The sequence below is a fragment of the Hirsutella rhossiliensis genome (assembly GCF_020360975.1).
Source record: "Hirsutella rhossiliensis strain HR02 chromosome Unknown scaffold00017, whole genome shotgun sequence".
NCBI lineage: Eukaryota > Fungi > Ascomycota > Sordariomycetes > Hypocreales > Ophiocordycipitaceae > Hirsutella > Hirsutella rhossiliensis.
The window spans coordinates 1,246,552-1,265,964 of record NW_025408683.1 but is presented as its reverse complement, the minus strand read 5'-3'; the positions used below and the strand labels follow the sequence as shown (position 1 = coordinate 1,265,964).

The following is a 19,413-nucleotide window of genomic DNA, read 5'->3' as shown; positions in this document are numbered from 1 at the left end:
ATAAAGAGGAGGCTTAAGAGGGTCCTACTTATTAGAGAAGACTAAATTATAGATAGTCTTATCTACTTAAGCTCGTAGCTCCTTTACCTACTTATCTTAATCTTAGGGCTCTATAAGAATCGTCCTATAGACCGTAGGGGTAGTAAAGGAATCGTTTTTCGATATTATTATAAGAGAAGGTAGAAAAGTTAGTTAAAAATTAGCTTTTTTAGTAAGAGGGGTAAAAAGAAGCTATAAGAAATATAAGAAAGGTGCTTTTTATAGCAGCTAAAAGGTATAGGAATTCTATTCCTCCTAGGCTTATATCTCTTATATAGAGAGGTATAAAACGTATATAAAAAATATAAAGGTAAAATTAAAAGTAAGGGATTAGATAGGCAGGGCAAAGATATTTAATTCTTTCAGGGGTAGTAATTATAGTAGGGGAGTAATTATTATATTACTTTAATTATCCTTCTTTCCTCTATCTAACGCCCCTCTTTATACCCGTTTAGTATCTTAATTAATAAAGAAGATCCTACTTAAAGAAGCTACTAATATCCTCTTAACTACTAAGCTTTTTACCGGTTTTTCCCCTCTATTCTAGCCGTTAACGGCATATCCGTCTTATCTCTCGCCACCTTTATAGGAAGCTATCGCTACTTCTGCTTCCCTTCTTACCCCTACCCTCCTTTCTATACCTCTTTTTAGCTCCTTTCTCCTTCTTCTATACCGGTGTTTTTTTTAGCTTCCTAGGTCCCTCTTACTAAGGGATATCTCCGAGAATACGAATTAGGCTAGGCTTCGTAACAATTACGAAAAAAGGGTATAAATTATACTACCCTTTTTAAAAGATAGAGTCTATAGGTATAACTATATATATATATATAAAGTGCGGGGGGGAATAGGTTTCCCTACTAATCTAGCTGCTTACGATTACCCGGATCTATCGAGTAACTTTCTTAGCATCCTATAGGTTGACTACCGCATTGAGTGTCTCCGGATGCGGCGAGGGCATCAACGCCACTTCTAGGGATAAGGGGGGAGCGCCCTGTGGGTGCGTGTCAGCGTGGGCCCAACCTCCATTCCTACACATTGGTCTATGGCCCACTGTGACCCTTGTTGTGTCGTGACAATTTATATATAAATACCCTATTAGATCTTATATAGCTAGAGGAGGGCATACATCTTTATTATATTAATCATATTGCCCCTGATCACTTCCATATACGTTCTCTAACCCCTGTTCGAGAGAAGCCTTCAGTGGATTGAATTGGGCGGTTTGAATCCTTGCCGTCGCCCATGGATGCACATGCCCTCGACTCAACGCTCATTGCACTGCGCTCTGATTATAGTGCAAGTCGCAAGCATGCGGGTGCTGCAGGCAGTACTTGGGCACTAGGGCAGTCGCGCCGATGCCGTTGGCAACCAGGTACTCCCTGAAATTGAGAATTCTCTGGGTGAAGGTGGTGGTTCTCTTCTTGCCCGTCTCCGGGTCCCTGTTGCCCGACCAGGTCAGCTCGGCGAGAGCCGCAGCCCTAGGCCACATCTTGCCACTGATAATGGTATCATCAACCTGCTCCGACCACAGCGGGGCGGTGGCGCCAATAACATGCTTGGCCTCGTTCCTGGTAAGGTTGAGTGTGAAATCATAGTCGTAGATGCGCTGCCAAGTCTTGTACGGCGCGCACCACGAGCCGCCGTTGCCGCCGTAGTTGAAGGACGTCGTCGCACCCGTCGGGTCCGGGTTCTCCTGCATGTCGTAGCGGGGGTCGTTGGTTACCCAGCCGCCGTAGCCGCAGTCAAGGTACATGAAGTCCGCACTTGAGATGATGACGTCAAATCCGGAGCTGGTAAGCTTCTTGATGTTGTGAAGACCATTGTTCCACGACTGCATAATGATGTTCTTGGGGACGTTGGTAGCGTGGGCATCAGCAGAGAGGACAACGTCCTCCCACATAATAAGGCGGCGGTCCGTTTTGCCGGTGATCTTATCCGAGGTGAAGATAGGCAACGAGTGGTCAAGCCAGAACTGGTTCAGATCAAAGTAAGTACGCGAAGGGTCCTGGGCAAACCAGTCCCGGATGAGCCTGCTGTAATTAAAGCACCTGGTCTGGAGCTCGTCACCACCAACGTGGAAGAAGTTGTCCGAGAAACGGGCCGAAAGCTCAGCGTATACCGTACTGACGGCGTCGTAGGTCTTTGGGTTGAGAATGTCTAGCTGGCCAGGGTTAGGCTCGACAGCAGTATGTAGAGGCCAGTCGTCGTTGGACCACCAACTGTCCTGGCACGTCACGATATCTTTGTTGATTTGCTGCCAGCCCGAGGCAGAGTGGCCGGGCATGTCAATCTCTGGGATGACGCGAACGGCCCGAGCACGGGCGTAGTCTAAAATGGTTTGCACATCCTGGGGAGAGTAGATTTCCCGAGGAGAGTAAGCATCCCTGGTGAGCTGAGGGTAGGCTAGGACCTGGATTGGCCAAGATTGGGAATCGGTGATATGCCAGTGCAAGATGTTCATCTTGGATAGACCGAGACCGTCAATCTGCTCCTTGATCTTGTCGACGGAGATGAAGTTACGCGCAGTATCGATCAAAACACCTCGGTAGGGGTATATGGGGTAGTCCTCGACGGTGACGGGCTGCTCGACGATTAGTTTACCGCAGCCGTCGGAAATGACAATTTGTTGTAGGGTCGTAAAGGCATGGATGGCACCCCAAGCTGTCTTGGCCGTGATCTCGACGGTCGAGGACGAGGGGGAGATGGTGAGCGTGTAGCTCTCGTCAACACCATGCTGCAGATCGGCGGACCAGTCTGAGACCTGGACGTTGACTGTCGTCAAGCAACTGCTGTGGCCGGCGGTTTTTGCGTCCCGCTGGAAATTGTTGCTGCTGCCCGAAGTTGGGAACGGCTTATACTTGCTGATTGGGGACTCGATGGCCTGGGGCACCCATCGCAAGGTGGCGATAGCCTCGTAGGCGCGCTTCCATGCGTCGGCGACAACCTTGGAATTGTCACCGGGCCGGTGGTTGGATTTTGCGCGGTAGCTGAGATGCTCGACGCATTTTGGACCGGTGGTGCCCCAAGAAATCTCCCGAGGCGCGGGCAGGGGGTTGACTTTGACAGCCAAGCTGATGTCGACGACGGCAGTCAGCCCGAGCAGCGTGGAGGAAAGGGGCTTTTGGAATCGCATCTTGCCTGCCGACGACGAGCTTTGGAATCACGTGTGCACCTAGGGCCAAGGATGGCTTTGGGTGAAGAATGGGTGCTTTAATATGGCTATAGGAGTGAGGACATGAATGCCCGTCTACCATGATGCTCGAAAGTAGTAGTTACTCACTAGTTCCCGTTCTCCGCCTGACTTTACTTAGAACTCGCACTGTCTGTAACCGCTTTCGGCTAACGTGGGTGTTTCCAAGATACCAATAAAAGCACTAAGATGTACTAACCCAACCGCCTAACAATATACAGTCCGGTCTACTCCGTATGTAGGTAGGTACCTAATGGCTTAAGCCACACTTGGGGCCAAGCCACTCAGCTTGGCAGTAAAAACAACGAATTCTGACCTAGAATCGGACTAATAACCCCTGTTGTCCATGCTGCCACTGACCCGACCCGCTCCCCGACAACTGCCGCACGACAACGGGGCAGACGAGCCAGTTGGTGCTTCTGTTACGGCGCACTGGCCGACTCCCCTCTTGTCAGAAAGCCGGCTATAAAAAGCGCAGCCCAGCTGTAGTGGCACAGCCCAGCTGAACTGGCGCAGCCCAGCTAGGAGTCACCTAAGGACAAGGAATACAAGTACAATCATCACTCTTGTAATCACATACGTTTCACACTGCTCATACGTGACTGTCTTCTATCAATTTTACCCCGACCGCTCGATAGGATCAGTACTTCATTACCCGAAGTTCTGACACCTCTGTCCACGAATCAAACTCCCTGTTGGCTTGACCCACATCAGTGCAGACACCTCGCGGGCGTGGCACGACGGGTAGCAGCCTAGATGCAGCCTGTGACGACCTGGCCGGCATGGTCCTAAGCGGGGGCGGGCACGAGAACTACGTCGCGCTGAAAATAACACCCGCAGTGACAGGGTTGAAATTGGGATATTGCTTCTCTTTGATGACGAAGAGTTTACTTCTCAGCCGCCTTGGCTTCCTCTAAATGCTGTGCGTGGGTGGCATTGAGAGTGCTTTGCAGCGTGTAACCTGAATTTATAACGAGCACGAAGGCTGCTGGTCTCAAATTTGGGACAAAGGCAAGTATCCCATCCTCGTCACATTTCCCGAAAAAGGGCTGCACTACACTCTCGACGGCAATCTTGTCGTCAAGGCGGTCGTTCTCGAGCATATCCTAGGAAGTCAAGATAGGACATCATTTCTTGTTTTTGTCCAGTGTCTAGAGCCCGCTGTCGTTATACATGGCTTTGCCACCTGCTTCCAGTCGAACATCAGCCGTAGTGGGCCTTGCTACATTGTATTTTGTATTGACAGGCTCCATGTGCCATGGCGGCGGCTGGCGGGGCTAGCGGGGCAGGCTCCCTGTAAGCCCCCTGTAAGCCACTGTACCAAGCCATAACCCTTGAAAGGCCCAAGAAATCACAAGTATTTGGCGCCGCACTACGCCGCCCCAGCCGCCCCCAACACCATTTTAATGCAAGGGCACGGCACAAAAGAGTCTTCGCCTTGTACTCCGAATAAGTACTTCGATAAAGGACCTATATAGATACCAATAGCTACGAAGTAAGGTGAGATTAATACTCTGTTAATTGGGTGCCCTGTAATTACGGCGTACTCCGTTGTACGAAGTAAATAAAGGCGCTGTCCCGACGTGTGCCGGACGCGCGAACCAAAATTGGGTGGCGGCGGTGTAGTGCGGCGCTAAGGGAAAGTCGAGACAAAAGTGTGAGTCCAAATAAGCTTGGGCTCCGCCACTTGCCCAATATTGTGCCTGTGCTGCTCCTCTCAACTGAGTCCGCACGCAATTTCTCCTTCATAGCTTCAACGAGAGTTAGTGATGGACTCTCTGGCAGTAGGTCCTGTCGGGTCGATGCCGAGCCCGACCCGTCCGCACTCATGGCTGGGCCGCCGAAAGCAACGTTTGTTGACCCTGCTGGCGTTCGTCGTCCATTGGGTTTCTGCCAAAAATCCCAGAGATAACCTCTGTCGGAGATTCGCACAGCAGACGACAGTCATCGATGACAAGCTATATATCGATGGTGGCTGGGTGAATTTCGACGACTTTCAAGACGATCACGTAAATTATTCCAGTAAGTCAACTTTTAACCCGATAGAGGTGGCAATAGTTTTAACGAAAAATCATATCGGAATGGAATGATAAAAACCTTGGCTAACCCGGCAATGAAGATACCTGGTTAGGATATCACGATCTCAATAGCCTTATAAAGAGAGGCGGTGATTATTGGCCCGATCTGAACATCACCTTAAACAAGAACGACAGGCAAGTCAACTCTCGGGGTGTGAATTACTGCATTTACAGAAGCCGGATCTATTCTATAGATACCTATCATGTAGCCTATACTCCAGGTTCATCAATTGGAAGGATATACTAACGCCGACATTTGCAGCATTCCAACAGTATCTGGTGGGGTTCTATGGGGTGATGCTGTTAACAAGAGATTCTACCTCTATGGCGGCGAGTGGACTGTCGGGTTTGCACAAGAGCCCTACCACTTGTTAAGCTATGATATTCTTTACGACAAGTGGGATGACTTCGGACCGCCTAGAATTGCACCCCCGCCAGAGATTGCCTCCTATGGAGCCGGAGTCGGTGTATCGGAAACCGGAATGGGTTATTACTATGGAGGGTGGATAAGCAATGCCTCCATGAGTGGATGGACTCAACAGCGAACAATGAGCTCGAGATTCTACACGTATGCCTACGATACAGACACATTCGCCCAGGCAGCTGGTCCGGACAAAAACCCGAGAGCCGAAGGTGCAATGGTATGGATCCCGGCGGGCGATACCTATGGACTGCTTGTATACATGGGGGGTATTGTCAGTCCATATGGTAATGGCACGGCAGCTCCCCAACCACTTGACAAGGTCTTTGTGTTTGATGCCGCGGGCAACTCATGGTCGATTCAGACGGCAACTGGAGAGATCCCACAAAATAGACGCCAATTTTGTATTGACGTGGCCTGGGCCCCCGATAGATCAAGCTTCAACATGTAAGTGCTAATGACTTCTCAATCACACAAGTCTCAGTATTAACTAACAAAAAAGCTACCTCTGGGGGGGCCTGAGTGTGCCGCCCCCGGCTGTTAACGCAACCTCATTCAACGACATATACATCTTGACCCTCCCCTCATTCATCTGGGTGAAGGCCTACCCTGATCACCATGGAAACGTCACGCTGCCTGATGGCCACTATAGTTCTTCCTGCAACATGGTTAAGTCGATGTCGCAACTCTTCGTCATCGGTGGCACCTACACGGACACTGATAAATGCGACCTCGGGGTCACGGCATGGGCGCAACATAGCTTTTGGACGGGGACGAACCAGAACGCCGGCGATGACCAGACATACTGGGCAGTGCCCGACCCCAACGTCACCAGCAACGTCGTCCCTATTGACGTCTATAACGTCGTTGGTGGGAATAAGTACGGTGGCGCGACGCGCGTGGGACCCAAGGCCGGATTTGACTCGGGCAACAAGCCCCTCCAGGACCTGCTGGAGCGGAGACCATCGATCCCGCCACGTTCTCCGACCCGCCACGTCCCCGGCCCGACCAACTCGTCAACGCCGCCTCCGGGACCGGCGCTCTCCACCGGCGCCATCGTTGGCATCGCCATTGGCGGGGCCGCGGGTTTAGTGCTCGTGCTGTTTCTTTGGTTCCTCATCGGTAAGATGGTTGCCCACCGTCAGGAGGAGAGGCGCCAGTCAGGAATGACGCAGTTTTCGTGCAGCGGTGGTGGCAGCAAGGCCGGGGCGCCGAGCATGGCCAGCCCGCAAATGTCCACGGGAACTTGGGTTACGGGGTCCGCTCCCGGACTGTCGTCTCCCGAGCCCTGCACACAGCAGGACGGCAGTTTCCGTGTCGTCAGCGAGCTCCCCACCCAGCAGGACGTCAACGAGCTACACCAGTAAGGAAGGAATTCCCGGCCATCTGCCGGATCTGGTCATGTACAGAATTCCAGCATAATACATGTTGGCAGAACATCGCATCTGCACCTTTCCTGCGTGGGGTTTCCCGGGTCGATGGACCGGGCTACTTCACTGTCAGTCACAAAACTTAGCCATCCTGCCCCTGCGTCATTAGCCAAGCCTCTGCTATTGACACCCTCCAAGTGGAGCATTTGCAAGCAAGACCGGATGCTTTCACCGCACTGGAGTCGTTGCCAGAGAGGCCGTCGATGCCTCCGCCGCACGCGCATCATCAACTTTGAAACGCTGAATCCGGCACAAATTCCGATGGAGAGGCAGCCAGGGACACGCAGGCAATGTTGCAGGGTGTCAATTAGGACTCAGACTGCTACTCGCGAGGTAAATAACACCTGTGTCGCCAGATTCCACGACAACTAGCCTGGGAGGAGCACAAAGTCGTCTAGCGTCACACTCGACATCATGGAAATGGAAGCGTGTGGTCACGACGCTCCTTACACGCGTCGCACTGGGTCCGATGAGAACCCAACGGCTGTCTTGGACTTCAGCTTCCGCGTTCGAGGGGTGGACAGGTTAAGAATGGTCGACGCGAATGTTATTCCCAATATTCCCGGTTTTTCGTCGTGGAGTCGCGCCTGTTTCACGATTAGCGGAAAATGCAGCCGATGTACGATGTAGCTAATCTCGCCTCCCGGGATTGGAACCAGAACTCTAGCTCTACTCGTTGGCCGTATTTTGGCAAGACAAAGCCGCCTACCCGTCGAGAGCAGACAGTTCTCACAGTAGCCCCTTTGTTGAGGTCCCTACCTGTCCCGCCCCCCTATCCCTCTCAACCCCCAGCCTCGCCATTCACCCGAGAAGACGAAAATTCGATTTGACAGCAGTCTCTTTTATTCTCTCCTTATATATAAAATGTGCAACGTTCCTCCACTCTTCCCAGAAGACTTACTCAAATGCCCTCTTCCTCCCTCCCCCCCTTTCCTCTTCCTGATACCTATTCGCTCACTGCCCGCATGCAGCTACCCATGTTGCCTCCAGTTGTCTCGACACGGATCAGGGCTCAACTTCATAGACGAGTGCGGCTGCGCTTGTCTTATCCGTCTTCCATACATCGTCTACGAGCCGTGCCGTTCCAGTGTTTATAGCTCCAGACGAAAGCTGTTCGTAAATGCACATAGTGGGTGAGTTTAGGATAGGACTTCCAGAATCGACATCATTACATCTCGTCCTGCTCGCCACCTCTATAGACGCCGGCACTAAGTCGGAATGCCGGGCACCTCACTCTCAAAAAAGTCCGGGGGTAGTCGAAACTTTGGGTCATACTCCTCCATCGCAGCGAGTGCGGCCCTGACGACGTCGAAGCCAAAGTTGTACTTGTAGATATCCGCTGGATTTGCTGTTTCGCCGACGTGGTTACTTATGTCAAGGCTCATGGGCAGGTTTCATGCTGGGGCGGACTGACTAGGTATTTCGTCCCCCCTCAGGTACTGGCGCAGTTCGTCGCCGAGAAGCTCGATCTGGTCTTGCCCAACGTTGCTCAAAATTTGGACGACGCTCGCTCTGTGGCGTCGCACGCGCTCGTAGATTTCGAGCCGCTTTTCAATCTCCTCCGGGCTGGACGCGCCGTGAAGCGTGACGCCCAGCGCGAGTCCATCTTTGAGGCCCTGGGCTCCGCCCTGTGCCTGGTCTACTCGAGATCTGATGAGCAAATAGTCCCAGTTCTGCCAATCGGATGGTGTAAACGCGCAGGAGAACGCTCGGGGTTCGACGTACGAGGAAGCATAGGATGGGCCGAGTCACCGGCCAGGACCAAGCGGCCCTTGCGCCAAGTGGACAGGGGATGGCGGTAGAGCAGTGGCCATTGCTTCGCGTGGGTTGCCTTGCTGTACCCGTGTCAGTGTTTCCTCTGTCAAAGTCTCCCAGACTTGGGCCTCGTCTCACTGACCTCATGACTTTGAGAAGCCTGGGGTTAAAGTCGGAGAACCTTGCGAGAACTTCAGAGATGTCGACGCCCTCCTGCCAATCTACATGTGTATGCGAGCCGATGGTGAGCATATGTGAGTTTGACCCCAGCAAATGCGATGTGGAAAGCTGAGAAGATTGGCCGTGCGACGGGGGAAGAAATGACTCACCCTCTCGAGTGTCCGACTCCATGTCTTCGTCAAAGAATAACCCGACGAAGTTATGGATGGTGTTGCTGCCGGAGCGTGAGCATCCTGTCATTGACAGGAAGCAGGGGAAATGGGGTTGAGCTTTCAGGGATGCGTACTCTCGGCATGGATAGACGACCATCCTCCGTTTGGTGTCATTGTGTACAAATAAGCGAGTCCAGCCGTCTCGTTGCTCGTTCCAAAACCGTGTTCCTGGATCCTCGTCGAGCGTAGCAGCGGGAATGAGGAAGCGATAGCAGTAATTGGAGTGTACTGGCGCTACAGGCTGGTTCTCGTGGCCCATGACGGTCTCGGCAGCACACGAATGGACACCGTCTGCACCGACAACGATGTCGCCGCAAACTTCTTTGCCTCCTTCAAGGAAGATGGATGGCTGGGACGGATCCTGGAATCAGATGCGAGGCGCTTTCAGGTAAGCGTAGTTCCGCCGCCGCCTTGGATACATACAATCCCGGTGTTGCCGCTGCATGGCGAAGATGAGGAGCTCCTACGTACATAGCCAACCACCTGGGACCCCAGATGGATCGTAACTGGCGAGCCGGGCCCGTCTTCCCGCACAGCCAACCATTTGAGTGCGTTGTGAAGATCGACTCGGTGAGCATAGTAGAGAGCCGCGCCGCCGACCGTCATGGCCATTGTGTCAGCCGGCATGTTAACCGTAGCTTTGAGGGTGACTGGGTCGATGAAGGTGATGCGGCGCGCCGGAACAAAGCGCCACCGCGATGGGTCGAGTCCCCACGCCGTCAGGAAGCGGGTGGCGTTTGGAGGAATATTAATGGCCGCCCCGATTTCGTTGTTGAAGGAAGACCGTTCATACACGTGAACACTGTGGCCCGCTCTGCGGAGAGAGATGGCGGCAGAAAGGCCGGCGATTCCGGCGCCGACGACGATGACATTAAGCATGGCGGCGCACATGGGTGATGCGTTCGTAAGGAGCGGATATCATCAACGTAGAGTCTGACTGGCAAGGAGGCTCGGCTTCTTACGGCACATATGAGTCTATCCGGCTGTGCGCGGAGGATGACGAGCAATCGGCAGTTTACTTTCCTCCGTCCTTAGCCGTATGTGCTTGTGAACGGGTATATGTGCTCAACACGACATTGGCAAAGACAGAGGGCAATAACAAAGAGAACAAGCGAAATCGAGAACTTGAGCTGGATTGATTGCCTTCCTAGGTTGCAAGCGCCCACGAGCAGGGCAGGGCGGCACAGAGCGGTGGAGAAGGACCCCAGCCGGCTCGGCCCTGCAGGAATCGCCGTTGGTACAAGATAACTACGTACAACGAAAGGGCCAGGCGCCAGAAGGCCGGCGCTTGGGGATCCACGTGTTCCTAAAGCGAGGCTTTTTTAGAGCCTCGGTTTGCTTGGTGATGGTGTAATTCACCGTACTTCATACGAAGTATCCGTACTGTACAGTAAAGGCGTGTGTGCCCCTTTTTATGCCTCTCGAATCCGGGATTGTGACTGATCGGACCAGCCATTGCTTGTTTTTCGCCGTGGACGCTTTTCTTTCCTTTTGACACTGACGGATCTCGAGTCAACCCCGAGTGGCGACAAGTTTTAGGATGATGCTTCCGCTTCCCTTTTCATCGCTCGTTCCCCCTTTCCACGGTGTGCTGCACGGTTATAGTCTCGTGACAGTTCCCGCATGGGAAATTTGCCAAAGTCTGACCCTGAATTAGTGAATGCCAACGAAGCAAGCAGAGAAAACTCGCCTGGGCAGGGGCCAAGACATATTGCCTGGCGGGGTCATTGTATAACCTGTGGATCGTTGGATCAAACCTGCCCGATGTGGCAATGCAGTGTTTTGAGTAGTTCGATAATTTGATATCAGGTACGGAGTATGAAGGCCAGGTTGATCCTCTCTCGGGCTCGAGCATCGAATTGAACATGCTTAACTACGAGCCAAATGTCTCTCCGTCAGTCTTGTTTTTGTTTCCCCCGACTGGACCTAGACTCCATTCTGGCTTCCTAGACTGCGTTGGAGCTCAGCCAAGCCTCCATGCGTTAACTCTCCCGCCTAGCAACGATTGAAACGGTTGACGAAGAGGTTGTCAAAGGAACTGAGCCCAAGTAGGTACACGGGCCATCCAATGTCTGAGTACTCCTGCATGTCCCTGCGCCCTGCACACAGCCGGTTGCTGGCGATGCCACGCCTTAATCGTAGAGGCTTATGCAGTGCGAAGAAAACCATGCCCCCCCTCAATACACCTTTTGCAGTGGAGATTTTGGTGTGGGGAGGGGGTAAGGGGGCGTATTTTTTTCCTCCCCTTGAGGCTCGAATCGCAAGATCTTATGCCAAAGCTCCGTCTCATCCAGCCGCGTCCCGCACACCCGTGCACGTGCCGACAGGGATGCAAGACCAATCACCTTGTTGATCCATCACTGTAGGTGGTTACGTTCTTGCAGTGCGGAGTGCCTTGCTCGAGGGGGATGCGCATCCCCGAGGCAGGCCAGTCGTTGGGCGGCGCGCCCGCTGCTTAAGGTGCTCTCGGCGACAGAGTGCGAGTGTCCGGCCGGGCCCGAGGACGATTTATGTAGATGAAACTTCCCTTCATTCTATTCTCCGTACAAAAGAGTGGCTTGACGAACTCGATAATTCTTCGATCCTGCACCTGCCGATCGAGTGTGTGAGCTGAGCCGTGCCTTCCAAGTCAATCCAAGCCATCAAATTCAACAATGATTTATTAGGGCAACCACGCTACCACTAACCACCTTCCTTCTTCCTCACCCGCAGTTTCATCTGCCTTCTTCCTCTTCCTTGCACTCGTCGACCCCAGACGTCTTACATCTCCCAATCAACGACACGGGCTTCTCCTCTCCAATCGTCGTCGTCACGACATAACATCAGGCCGCCTGGGGAGGTTTCGCCTGCCATGGCGAGCACCGCAGCCAGTTTCAGTGGCAGCCAGTTGCCAGTCGAGATCAAGGCGCCCACGGTCCTCGGCGAGGCGTCGCACTCGGACGCCGACGAGAGCATCGACAAGCCTCGGCCCCGGTTGCACGCAAAGACGTTCATGGCTGTTGGCGCCGTCTGCCTCATCTACCTTGCCCAGCTCGTCAACCTGGTCGGCGCCGGCGCTGTAAGTGTGCCCTCGTGAACAAACAAGAGGAAGCTGACGCTCCTTTAGCAAGGGCAAACCATTGCCGCCCACTTCAACAGCCCCGACAAGGTTCTTTGGTTTTCGGCGCCCGTTACAATCCTCACCGTTGTATTGGGCCCCATTGTCTCCCAGGCCGCCGACTACTGGGGCCGCAAGTGGTTCCTTGTGACGTTGACCACCACCGGCGCCATAGGCTCCATTCTCGTCGCCCGAGCGTCGACCGTCGCCCAGGCCATAGCCGGCTTCTGCGTCATCGGCATCTCTTTCGGCGTTCAGCCCCTCCTCCACACCGTCACGTCCGAGGTGCTACCCCGGCGGTGGCGCGCTTGGGGCCAGGCTGCCGACATGGTCTCCAACGGCCTCGGCAGCATCTGGGGCCTCCTTTTGGGCGGCGCTTTCAACCGCACCAACGATCCCGCCTCGGACGGCTTCCGCCGCTACTGGCTCATGACCATGGCCTGGTATGTCGCCGCCGTTTTGCTCTGTATCTTTGGCTACAACCCGCCCGAGACGGCAGTCCAGAGGGAGTATCGTGGTCGTTTCCTCGACAAGCTCAAGAGGCTCGACTGGATTGGCTACTTGCTCCTTGCCGCCGGCCTCGTTCTCTTCTGCGTCGCCTTGTCTTGGTCCCAGAACCCATATCCGTGGACCGACGCCCATGTCAGTGCCACCTTTGCCGTCGGCCTAGGGCTCGCCCTGATACTCGTGGGCTACGAAACCCTGGTCAAGAAGGATGGCATGTTCCACCATGGCCTCTTCACCCGCAACCGCAACTTTCCCATTGCCTTGTTCTGCGTCTTTGCCGAAGGCGTCGCGTTCTTTGCCGCCAATATATATTTTGCCTTTCAGGTTTGTCGCTTTCATCTGTTTTCTCCCCTCTTCCTATCGATGCCACCGGTCGACATCTCCCTTGCTCCATGTCATCCCACGCGCTCTTTGACACACCATCGAGGCTGAGATCTGTCGTTTGGCAAAATTAGGTGAGCGTCTTGTACGAGACAGACGCTGTTTTGGTTGGCGTTCGCTACAGCATCATGCTCATTTGCTCGATGATTGGGGCCGTGTTAGCCGGCCTGTATTGCGACATCACCCGCCGGGTGCGCTGGGTAACGGTCCTGGCCTTTATCATTTTCGTTGCCTTCTTTGCCTGCATGGCCACGACAACTCGGGCCTCGGACAAGCCTGTCTGGGGTTACCCTGTGCTTCTCGGACTCGCCCTCGGCATGACCCTGACCACGTTGGTCACCGTGGCCCAGCTGTCGACGCCGCCCCAGCTCATTGCCATTGCCAGCGGTCTCATTATCAGCGTCAGGTCCCTAGGCGGCACAATCGGCATTGCCATTTACAACGCCCTCTTCACCTCTGAGATGAGGCATGTGTCCGAGCGTATCGCTGGCGCAGTGCTGCCGCTGGGCCTGAGTTCCGACAACCTTGCGCCCTTGATAGGGGCCCTGAGCGCTCGGAACCAGACGGCTCTACAGTCCATTCCCGGCGTCTCGCCAGAAATCATTCAAGCTGCAAGTGGTGCTCTTCTGGACACGTACGTACTGGCTTTTCGGCACGTATGGATTGCTGCGGCGTGCTTTGTGACCGTCGCGGCCATTGCTGCCGTCTTCCTCTTCGACCCCAAATCAGAGTTCAACATGAACGTGGATGCCCCAGTTGAAAAGGAGATGGAGCTTTACAGCAGCTCAAGGTAGTCAAGTGGGCTCATACTTGGCCAGCGGCCAATTCAGCATCTGGCATGTAGAGCGGAAAAGTGTGCTGTGCTGAAGTTGTAAAGCGGAAGCCATGTTTTTGTGCAACATTCATTCAGGATACTGCGTATGTACATATGAAACACAAAGGCTTTCTGGAAATCTGGAACCAAGTTTCTACTTGCCTGTCAATTCTGGTAGTTGCCCGTGTCTCTGCCGAGTGTATCATTTGTGTTCCTTCATCTACATGTAATATTGAAGAGGGCTGGGGCACGCGTAGAAGCCATGAGACCGGTCAACTCGCGTTCTCCCTAAAGCGTGGGTCACCAAGCTCAACGCATGTCTTGCTCTGAGGCCACAGGCGTCTGTTCTAGGTGCTGGACAGATCGTACTGTGCAGGAATTACACATCCAAGGCATGATGCATGTAACCTGGTGCCGCTTCATCTCCGCCTTGCTGTCGTTGCTTTTTCCACAGTCTGGATTTGGAACTCGAGACAATAGTTCCTTTTCCTCGCGCGAGGAACAAAGTCTTGTTCCAGCATGAAAGCTGTGACGGTGCGGATGCGCGCGAACCGTGGATGCTCATCCCTCTCTAGCCCCCAGCTGCTGCCGCGCTTCATTTTTTCTTGCAGATCCCCATCTTTGCCGCTTGCTGACCCTAGTCCCAGCAGATCGGTGGATATGACTGCTTGTGCGTGCGTTGAGCCCCGGACAGGGAGCTGCCGAAGGGCCGGGGGAGCACCTGGTTGCACAGATGTGGCGAAACGCTGTCCATGTCACTATTATTGGCTATATACGGTTGGTACTGAAGGTCCCATTGCCCAGTCACGGCAGCAGCGCGCCCCTTGCTTCCCAGCTGAGAGGGGCCCTGCACTTTGAGTCCTTTCGACAAAAGCCGAGGGTGCCATCAGCCGAGAAGGGGGGGATTTCCGTCACAGCTCGCCAGCTCTCCTTCCGGTGGCATATAATATATGTGTTAATAATGTGCCGAATAGCTTGTGCGCCGTGTCATGAATGGCTTGGGGACGAGATCGTGGGAGTTTCACCCCCTGCGCCCATCGTGATCAATTCGCTATCAATGCTGTCCCTTGATGCTCATCAGTAAAATCGCCAGGAAAGAGTTTGACGTCTCGAAGAAAAGTAAGAGGGCGAATGACAAGGCGGCTTGGTCGGGTGACGCTGGCAACATGCAGAATACAGGCATAACTGTACTGTACAGCGCCAGTTCAGCCGAAATGCCCGAGCAGCTTTTTGTCATACATTTATGTCGGATTTCAGCGCGACATGGCAACTTTACTACCGTCTTTTCCCTTAACCCTGTGATCACGCGGCCGGAAACAAACTGCTCGCGGTCTTGTGTCTTGTGTTCAATCCCGCCGTTACACGTGCTACACCAGTACCGATCCCAAGGGACCTTTGCCGTCATGGCACAACGTGTATCGTATGCCCATGCTCGATTGGGTGGAAGAGAGGGCCCGGTTGTCTGGCGTCAGCAACGGCTAGCAGGGATTGTTGATTATCATACAATCAGCACCCGCCCCCAATCCAACCCCCTTCCCGAGGAGGATCGAGGCTGCATCGCTCGACTTTTCTTTGCCGTCGAGGCATCGTTTGGGTTAGGTGGAGGATGCTAGGCGGTAGTGTCGGAAGAGGGAGGGCTGCATCCGTGTGCGCAGGCCCTTTGGGATGCGACCTCGGGGAGTAATCAAACATACACTCCAGATTTTCAAACATACACTCCCGACCTAAGCCCCATTTGGAAGAAGACCCCGCCACCAAAATTTGGCGCGCGCTTTCCCAACGCCGCTGCCGCGGCTGCCTGCCTAGATATATTGTCGCATATCACGCCCGTGTCAGTTCCTGAAACCTTATGCTCGATCACTGCCACTGCTGCGCCAGGCTTCGCCGCAATGATCGGGTATATATTGTTGCACGAATGTGTGCATCCAATTCTTTTCCTTTCCTTTGTTCTTTAGATAATTCTCATCAATTGACTGATGCCACAAAGATCAACCGCTGTCACGTGCGAGGTGTGGGACACTATTGTCTGACATATATGGATTCTATCTGCAATTATTACCAACGCCGGAAGATGCATCCCTTAGAGTCATTCAATTGAAGCTATCAATAAGCCCGGCCCGATCGATCTTCCGATATATATACAATATGCATATAATGGCGGAAGGTCTTTGCCTACCTCTGTGACTGTGACTGTGACTGTGAGGAAGGATCCGTCCGACGCGGCGGAGGGCGAGGCACGTAAGGAACGAATTTGTGACCGGCCTGCCTGCTAGTTTTGTATGGTGCCGTGTCCTCTGATCCCCTAGCTGCTGGAAATGCTCCGTAGCCGTCTCGTGGGACTGTGCCGGCGGCTGTGCCCACATGAAGCCGTCGTGATGTGCCTGTGACGAGGAGGCGGTTCTTGCCACTGTGACGGCGCCGGCGCCTGTACGTATACAGGCACAATTGGTGTAGGCGGTGGCATCACATAGTATCCCTGTGACGGCGGCGCCGGCTGTGGAAGTGAGGGCATCGTCGTTTGGTATCCCTGTGACACCAGCGGCACCTGTGGAAGTGAGGGCACCTGTGATAACAGCACCGGCGTTGCTGCTGCTTGTGACTTGATGAAATCACCGATCTGCTGGGCAAGATCGTCAACCCGGCTGCTCACGGAAGCAAGTGTATTCGACCTCTTGTTCATGATAGTGGTGCCTGTGCCCTTCCTCTTCTTCTTTGCGTCTCTGGTGGCCGTGATACGAGCTCTGGGTTGGCTCTATGCTCCTCTTGCTCCCAAGCACTAAGGATCCGGCCGTAGATGCCTCTAGTGGAGGGGATACCTCGCGTCTACTGTTTCCACGCCGGCGAGGCTGGACAACGTCAGGATCGGCTTCGTGGTCTGCATCGATATATTGCTGTTGTTCAGGCTGCTAGTAAATTAGTATAGTACTTATGGCTGGAGCAAGATACTTACAGTCACGCCGTAAACCCGCCAGTGGTTATCAATAAGATGCAATGGTATAAGGGCGGCCGCGTCAGCCTGGATCAAATCGCGGATTGTATGCCGGCAGGCAGCCCCATTGCATCGTGAAAGCACCCGTACAAATCGTAGGCATGCCTCGATTATCGGCAAGCTCAGCCCGGCTAGCCTAACTTGCCTGAAGATCTGTTTCATCGGCTGCCAGCCAATTTTTCGGTGCAGTGACTTCATAATCGTCTGCTTGGCCCATTCAACTCTAGCTCTTGCAAACTCGGATTGAAGCTTCTCGCGATGCTTCTTTTGCCGATGGGTAACGAGCCCTCTGATGTGCTCTTGTAGCTGATGGAGGTCAATGAAGCGGTTGCGTAATCGTGACTTCAACTCGTGATGTGTGCTCTCCACACGGGAAGTTACCGTAATGTTATAATTTCGGTACTGTTGGATAGCGTAGGTGGAAAACTGGGCACGCCATGGCCAGTAGGTTGTACGGAGGTAATTAACGAGAGCTATAAGAGGAGCTATTTAGTAAAGGTTAGAGTAGGAGGGTAGTTAGGGCTAGGGTTACCTGGCTGATCCGAAAACTCTATACAGAGTAGATCCCACTGATCTCTGCACCTCAGCCGTGCGAGCCCTAAAGACTGAAACCCAGGCATCACGGATACCGTCAGCTGTGTGCTCAAAAGTCCGCCTTGGAGCCGGGGTAGTATTGGGTTTCCATCGTCATCTTCACGATCATCTTGTTGCTCAACGCACTGATCTGCCAGTTGTGAGGCATGTTGAATCTGGTAATCAGTGGCACGGTCGATAGGTCGGTCCTCGTCAATGGCATTATCTGCCTGTATAGGGTCGTCGAGAGCGGCTGCTGCAGCGAGGCGAGTCTCCTGTTCTGGCCTATCTCCGCCAATCTCGGTGCCATCGAGGGATCCTTCCCACTTCTTCTTGATGTGAAGGATCACGTTCTTCATCATATGCCAAACGCACACTTGTTGTTGCGTTGATGGGAAGATAGAGTCAAGGGCGTTCTTCAGGGCGGTATCAAAGTCGGTAATCACAACGCCCGGGTCCGGAATATCAGCCTGCCGACCAGCCTCACGCAACTGTGAGAGGATCCATTGGAACGCGCCTTCGTCTTCCTTGGCAGTGAGGCCAAAGCCTACACTGAAGCTCTTGTGTAGCCCTGTTGTGCCAATGATCTGTAGAAGCGGCATGTTAAAGCGGTTGACCTTATACGTATTATCCATGATAAGGAGCTCGGGGTTACGCTTCCAGTCAGCAATACAGTCATCGTATGTCCAGAAAAACCTCCAAACCTTCCCATTAGGCCACGGTCAACTGCATAGTAGCTGATTTCCCTTTGCTTTAGCATCTTTGAGTACATCGAGGAAGGCTTGTGTAGATGTAGAGGCGCCGTAACGGAAGGCACGAAGTTGCAGCTGGATGAAGTGTATATCAGAATCGGTAATAAGGAGCTCAGGATATTCCTGTCGGATAGCATCCACGATATCCCTGCTCTTGTTATTGACGTTCTTGCTAAGCCCCTCGACGAGGCTATGAAGACGCTCGATGCCGAATTTGCGTTGGCTTCGTTGACGGACGATGGGGTTAGCAATTGGCTCAAATAGAGGTTCGTGGTTATGAGAGCCGTGCTTGATGGTGACTTTGAATGCATTGCAACGTCGGTAGAAGCGGATGTAACAGCGAAAGTCACATCCCGACTTCTTGGATGACGTCTTGTATATACCCTCTGCCTCGTCCCAGGGCCTATACTGACCACTGTATTCACAGCGGATATTGGCTTCCTTGCGCCTAGGCTTGCCGGTATTCTTGCTATTTGCAACGACTACGACGTAGCCAAGGAGCTCTTGCGTAGCTTTGAGTGTTTCAAGCGCCTCATCATACGTATCGAAAGACATCTCCGTGATAGCCTCGGTGCTACTGTTGGTATTGCTTTCGGTCGAATTCATCGGGACGATTGACTAGACGTGACTATTGCGGTAGGCGGCGGCGGCGTTGCTGTTGTGTTGAGTCAAGTGGTGATAGCTTCAATTGTTGATGATTGCGAAAATGCAGATGGCGGCCAAAAGTCAGGTGGCTGGGCGGGTGGGCGGCGGCGATGGTCACGGCAAGCCAGGGCGTTGGGAAAGCGCGCGCCAAATTTTGGTGGCGGGGTCTTCTTCCAAATGGGGCTTAGGTCGGGAGTGTATGTTTGAAAATCAGGAGTGTATGTTTGATTACTCGACCTCGGGCAACCAATGTCTCGCTCGTACACACTTTTAGAATCTAGGGCCATGCCGTGTCCAAGAGTTCAGGCATGTCTGTGTTGTAATGCTGGGCCATGATCTGCAAAAAGAGG

At 53.3% G+C, this 19,413-nt stretch overlaps 5 protein-coding genes across 5 annotated transcripts; 2 read left to right on the top strand and 3 right to left on the bottom strand.

Moving 5' to 3' along the window:
- Positions 1 to 1,309: 1,309 nt before the first annotated feature.
- On the bottom strand, positions 1,310 to 3,172 carry HRG_10876 (glycosyl hydrolase family protein; the record flags this gene model as incomplete). Its single annotated transcript, XM_044869346.1, has 1 exon — positions 1,310 to 3,172. One exon carries the CDS (start codon positions 3,170 to 3,172, stop codon positions 1,310 to 1,312), a length of 1,863 nt encoding a protein of 620 aa, XP_044715695.1.
- Positions 3,173 to 5,057: 1,885 nt separating this feature from the next.
- On the top strand, positions 5,058 to 7,095 carry HRG_10875 (kelch motif domain-containing protein; the record flags this gene model as incomplete). Its single annotated transcript, XM_044869345.1, has 5 exons — positions 5,058 to 5,099; positions 5,164 to 5,251; positions 5,349 to 5,442; positions 5,570 to 6,175; positions 6,231 to 7,095. The coding sequence occupies 5 exons, from the start codon at positions 5,058 to 5,060 to the stop codon at positions 7,093 to 7,095; spliced, it is 1,695 nt and encodes a 564-aa protein (XP_044715694.1).
- Positions 7,096 to 8,366: 1,271 nt separating this feature from the next.
- On the bottom strand, positions 8,367 to 10,196 carry HRG_10874 (FAD binding domain-containing protein; the record flags this gene model as incomplete). The annotated part of the gene is made up of 8 exons (XM_044869344.1): positions 8,367 to 8,506; positions 8,573 to 8,627; positions 8,685 to 8,797; positions 8,884 to 8,993; positions 9,056 to 9,134; positions 9,243 to 9,307; positions 9,380 to 9,666; positions 9,777 to 10,196. 8 exons carry the CDS (start codon positions 10,194 to 10,196, stop codon positions 8,367 to 8,369), a joined length of 1,269 nt encoding a protein of 422 aa, XP_044715693.1.
- Positions 10,197 to 12,156: 1,960 nt separating this feature from the next.
- Positions 12,157 to 14,084, top strand: HRG_10873 (fungal trichothecene efflux pump (TRI12) domain-containing protein; the record flags this gene model as incomplete). The annotated part of the gene is made up of 3 exons (XM_044869343.1): positions 12,157 to 12,363; positions 12,412 to 13,233; positions 13,365 to 14,084. The coding sequence occupies 3 exons, from the start codon at positions 12,157 to 12,159 to the stop codon at positions 14,082 to 14,084; spliced, it is 1,749 nt and encodes a 582-aa protein (XP_044715692.1).
- Positions 14,085 to 17,556: 3,472 nt separating this feature from the next.
- HRG_10872 (MULE transposase domain-containing protein) lies at positions 17,557 to 18,301 on the bottom strand (the record flags this gene model as incomplete). The annotated part of the gene is made up of 3 exons (XM_044869342.1): positions 17,557 to 17,566; positions 17,626 to 17,748; positions 17,814 to 18,301. 3 exons carry the CDS (start codon positions 18,299 to 18,301, stop codon positions 17,557 to 17,559), a joined length of 621 nt encoding a protein of 206 aa, XP_044715691.1.
- Positions 18,302 to 19,413: the final 1,112 nt, after the last annotated feature.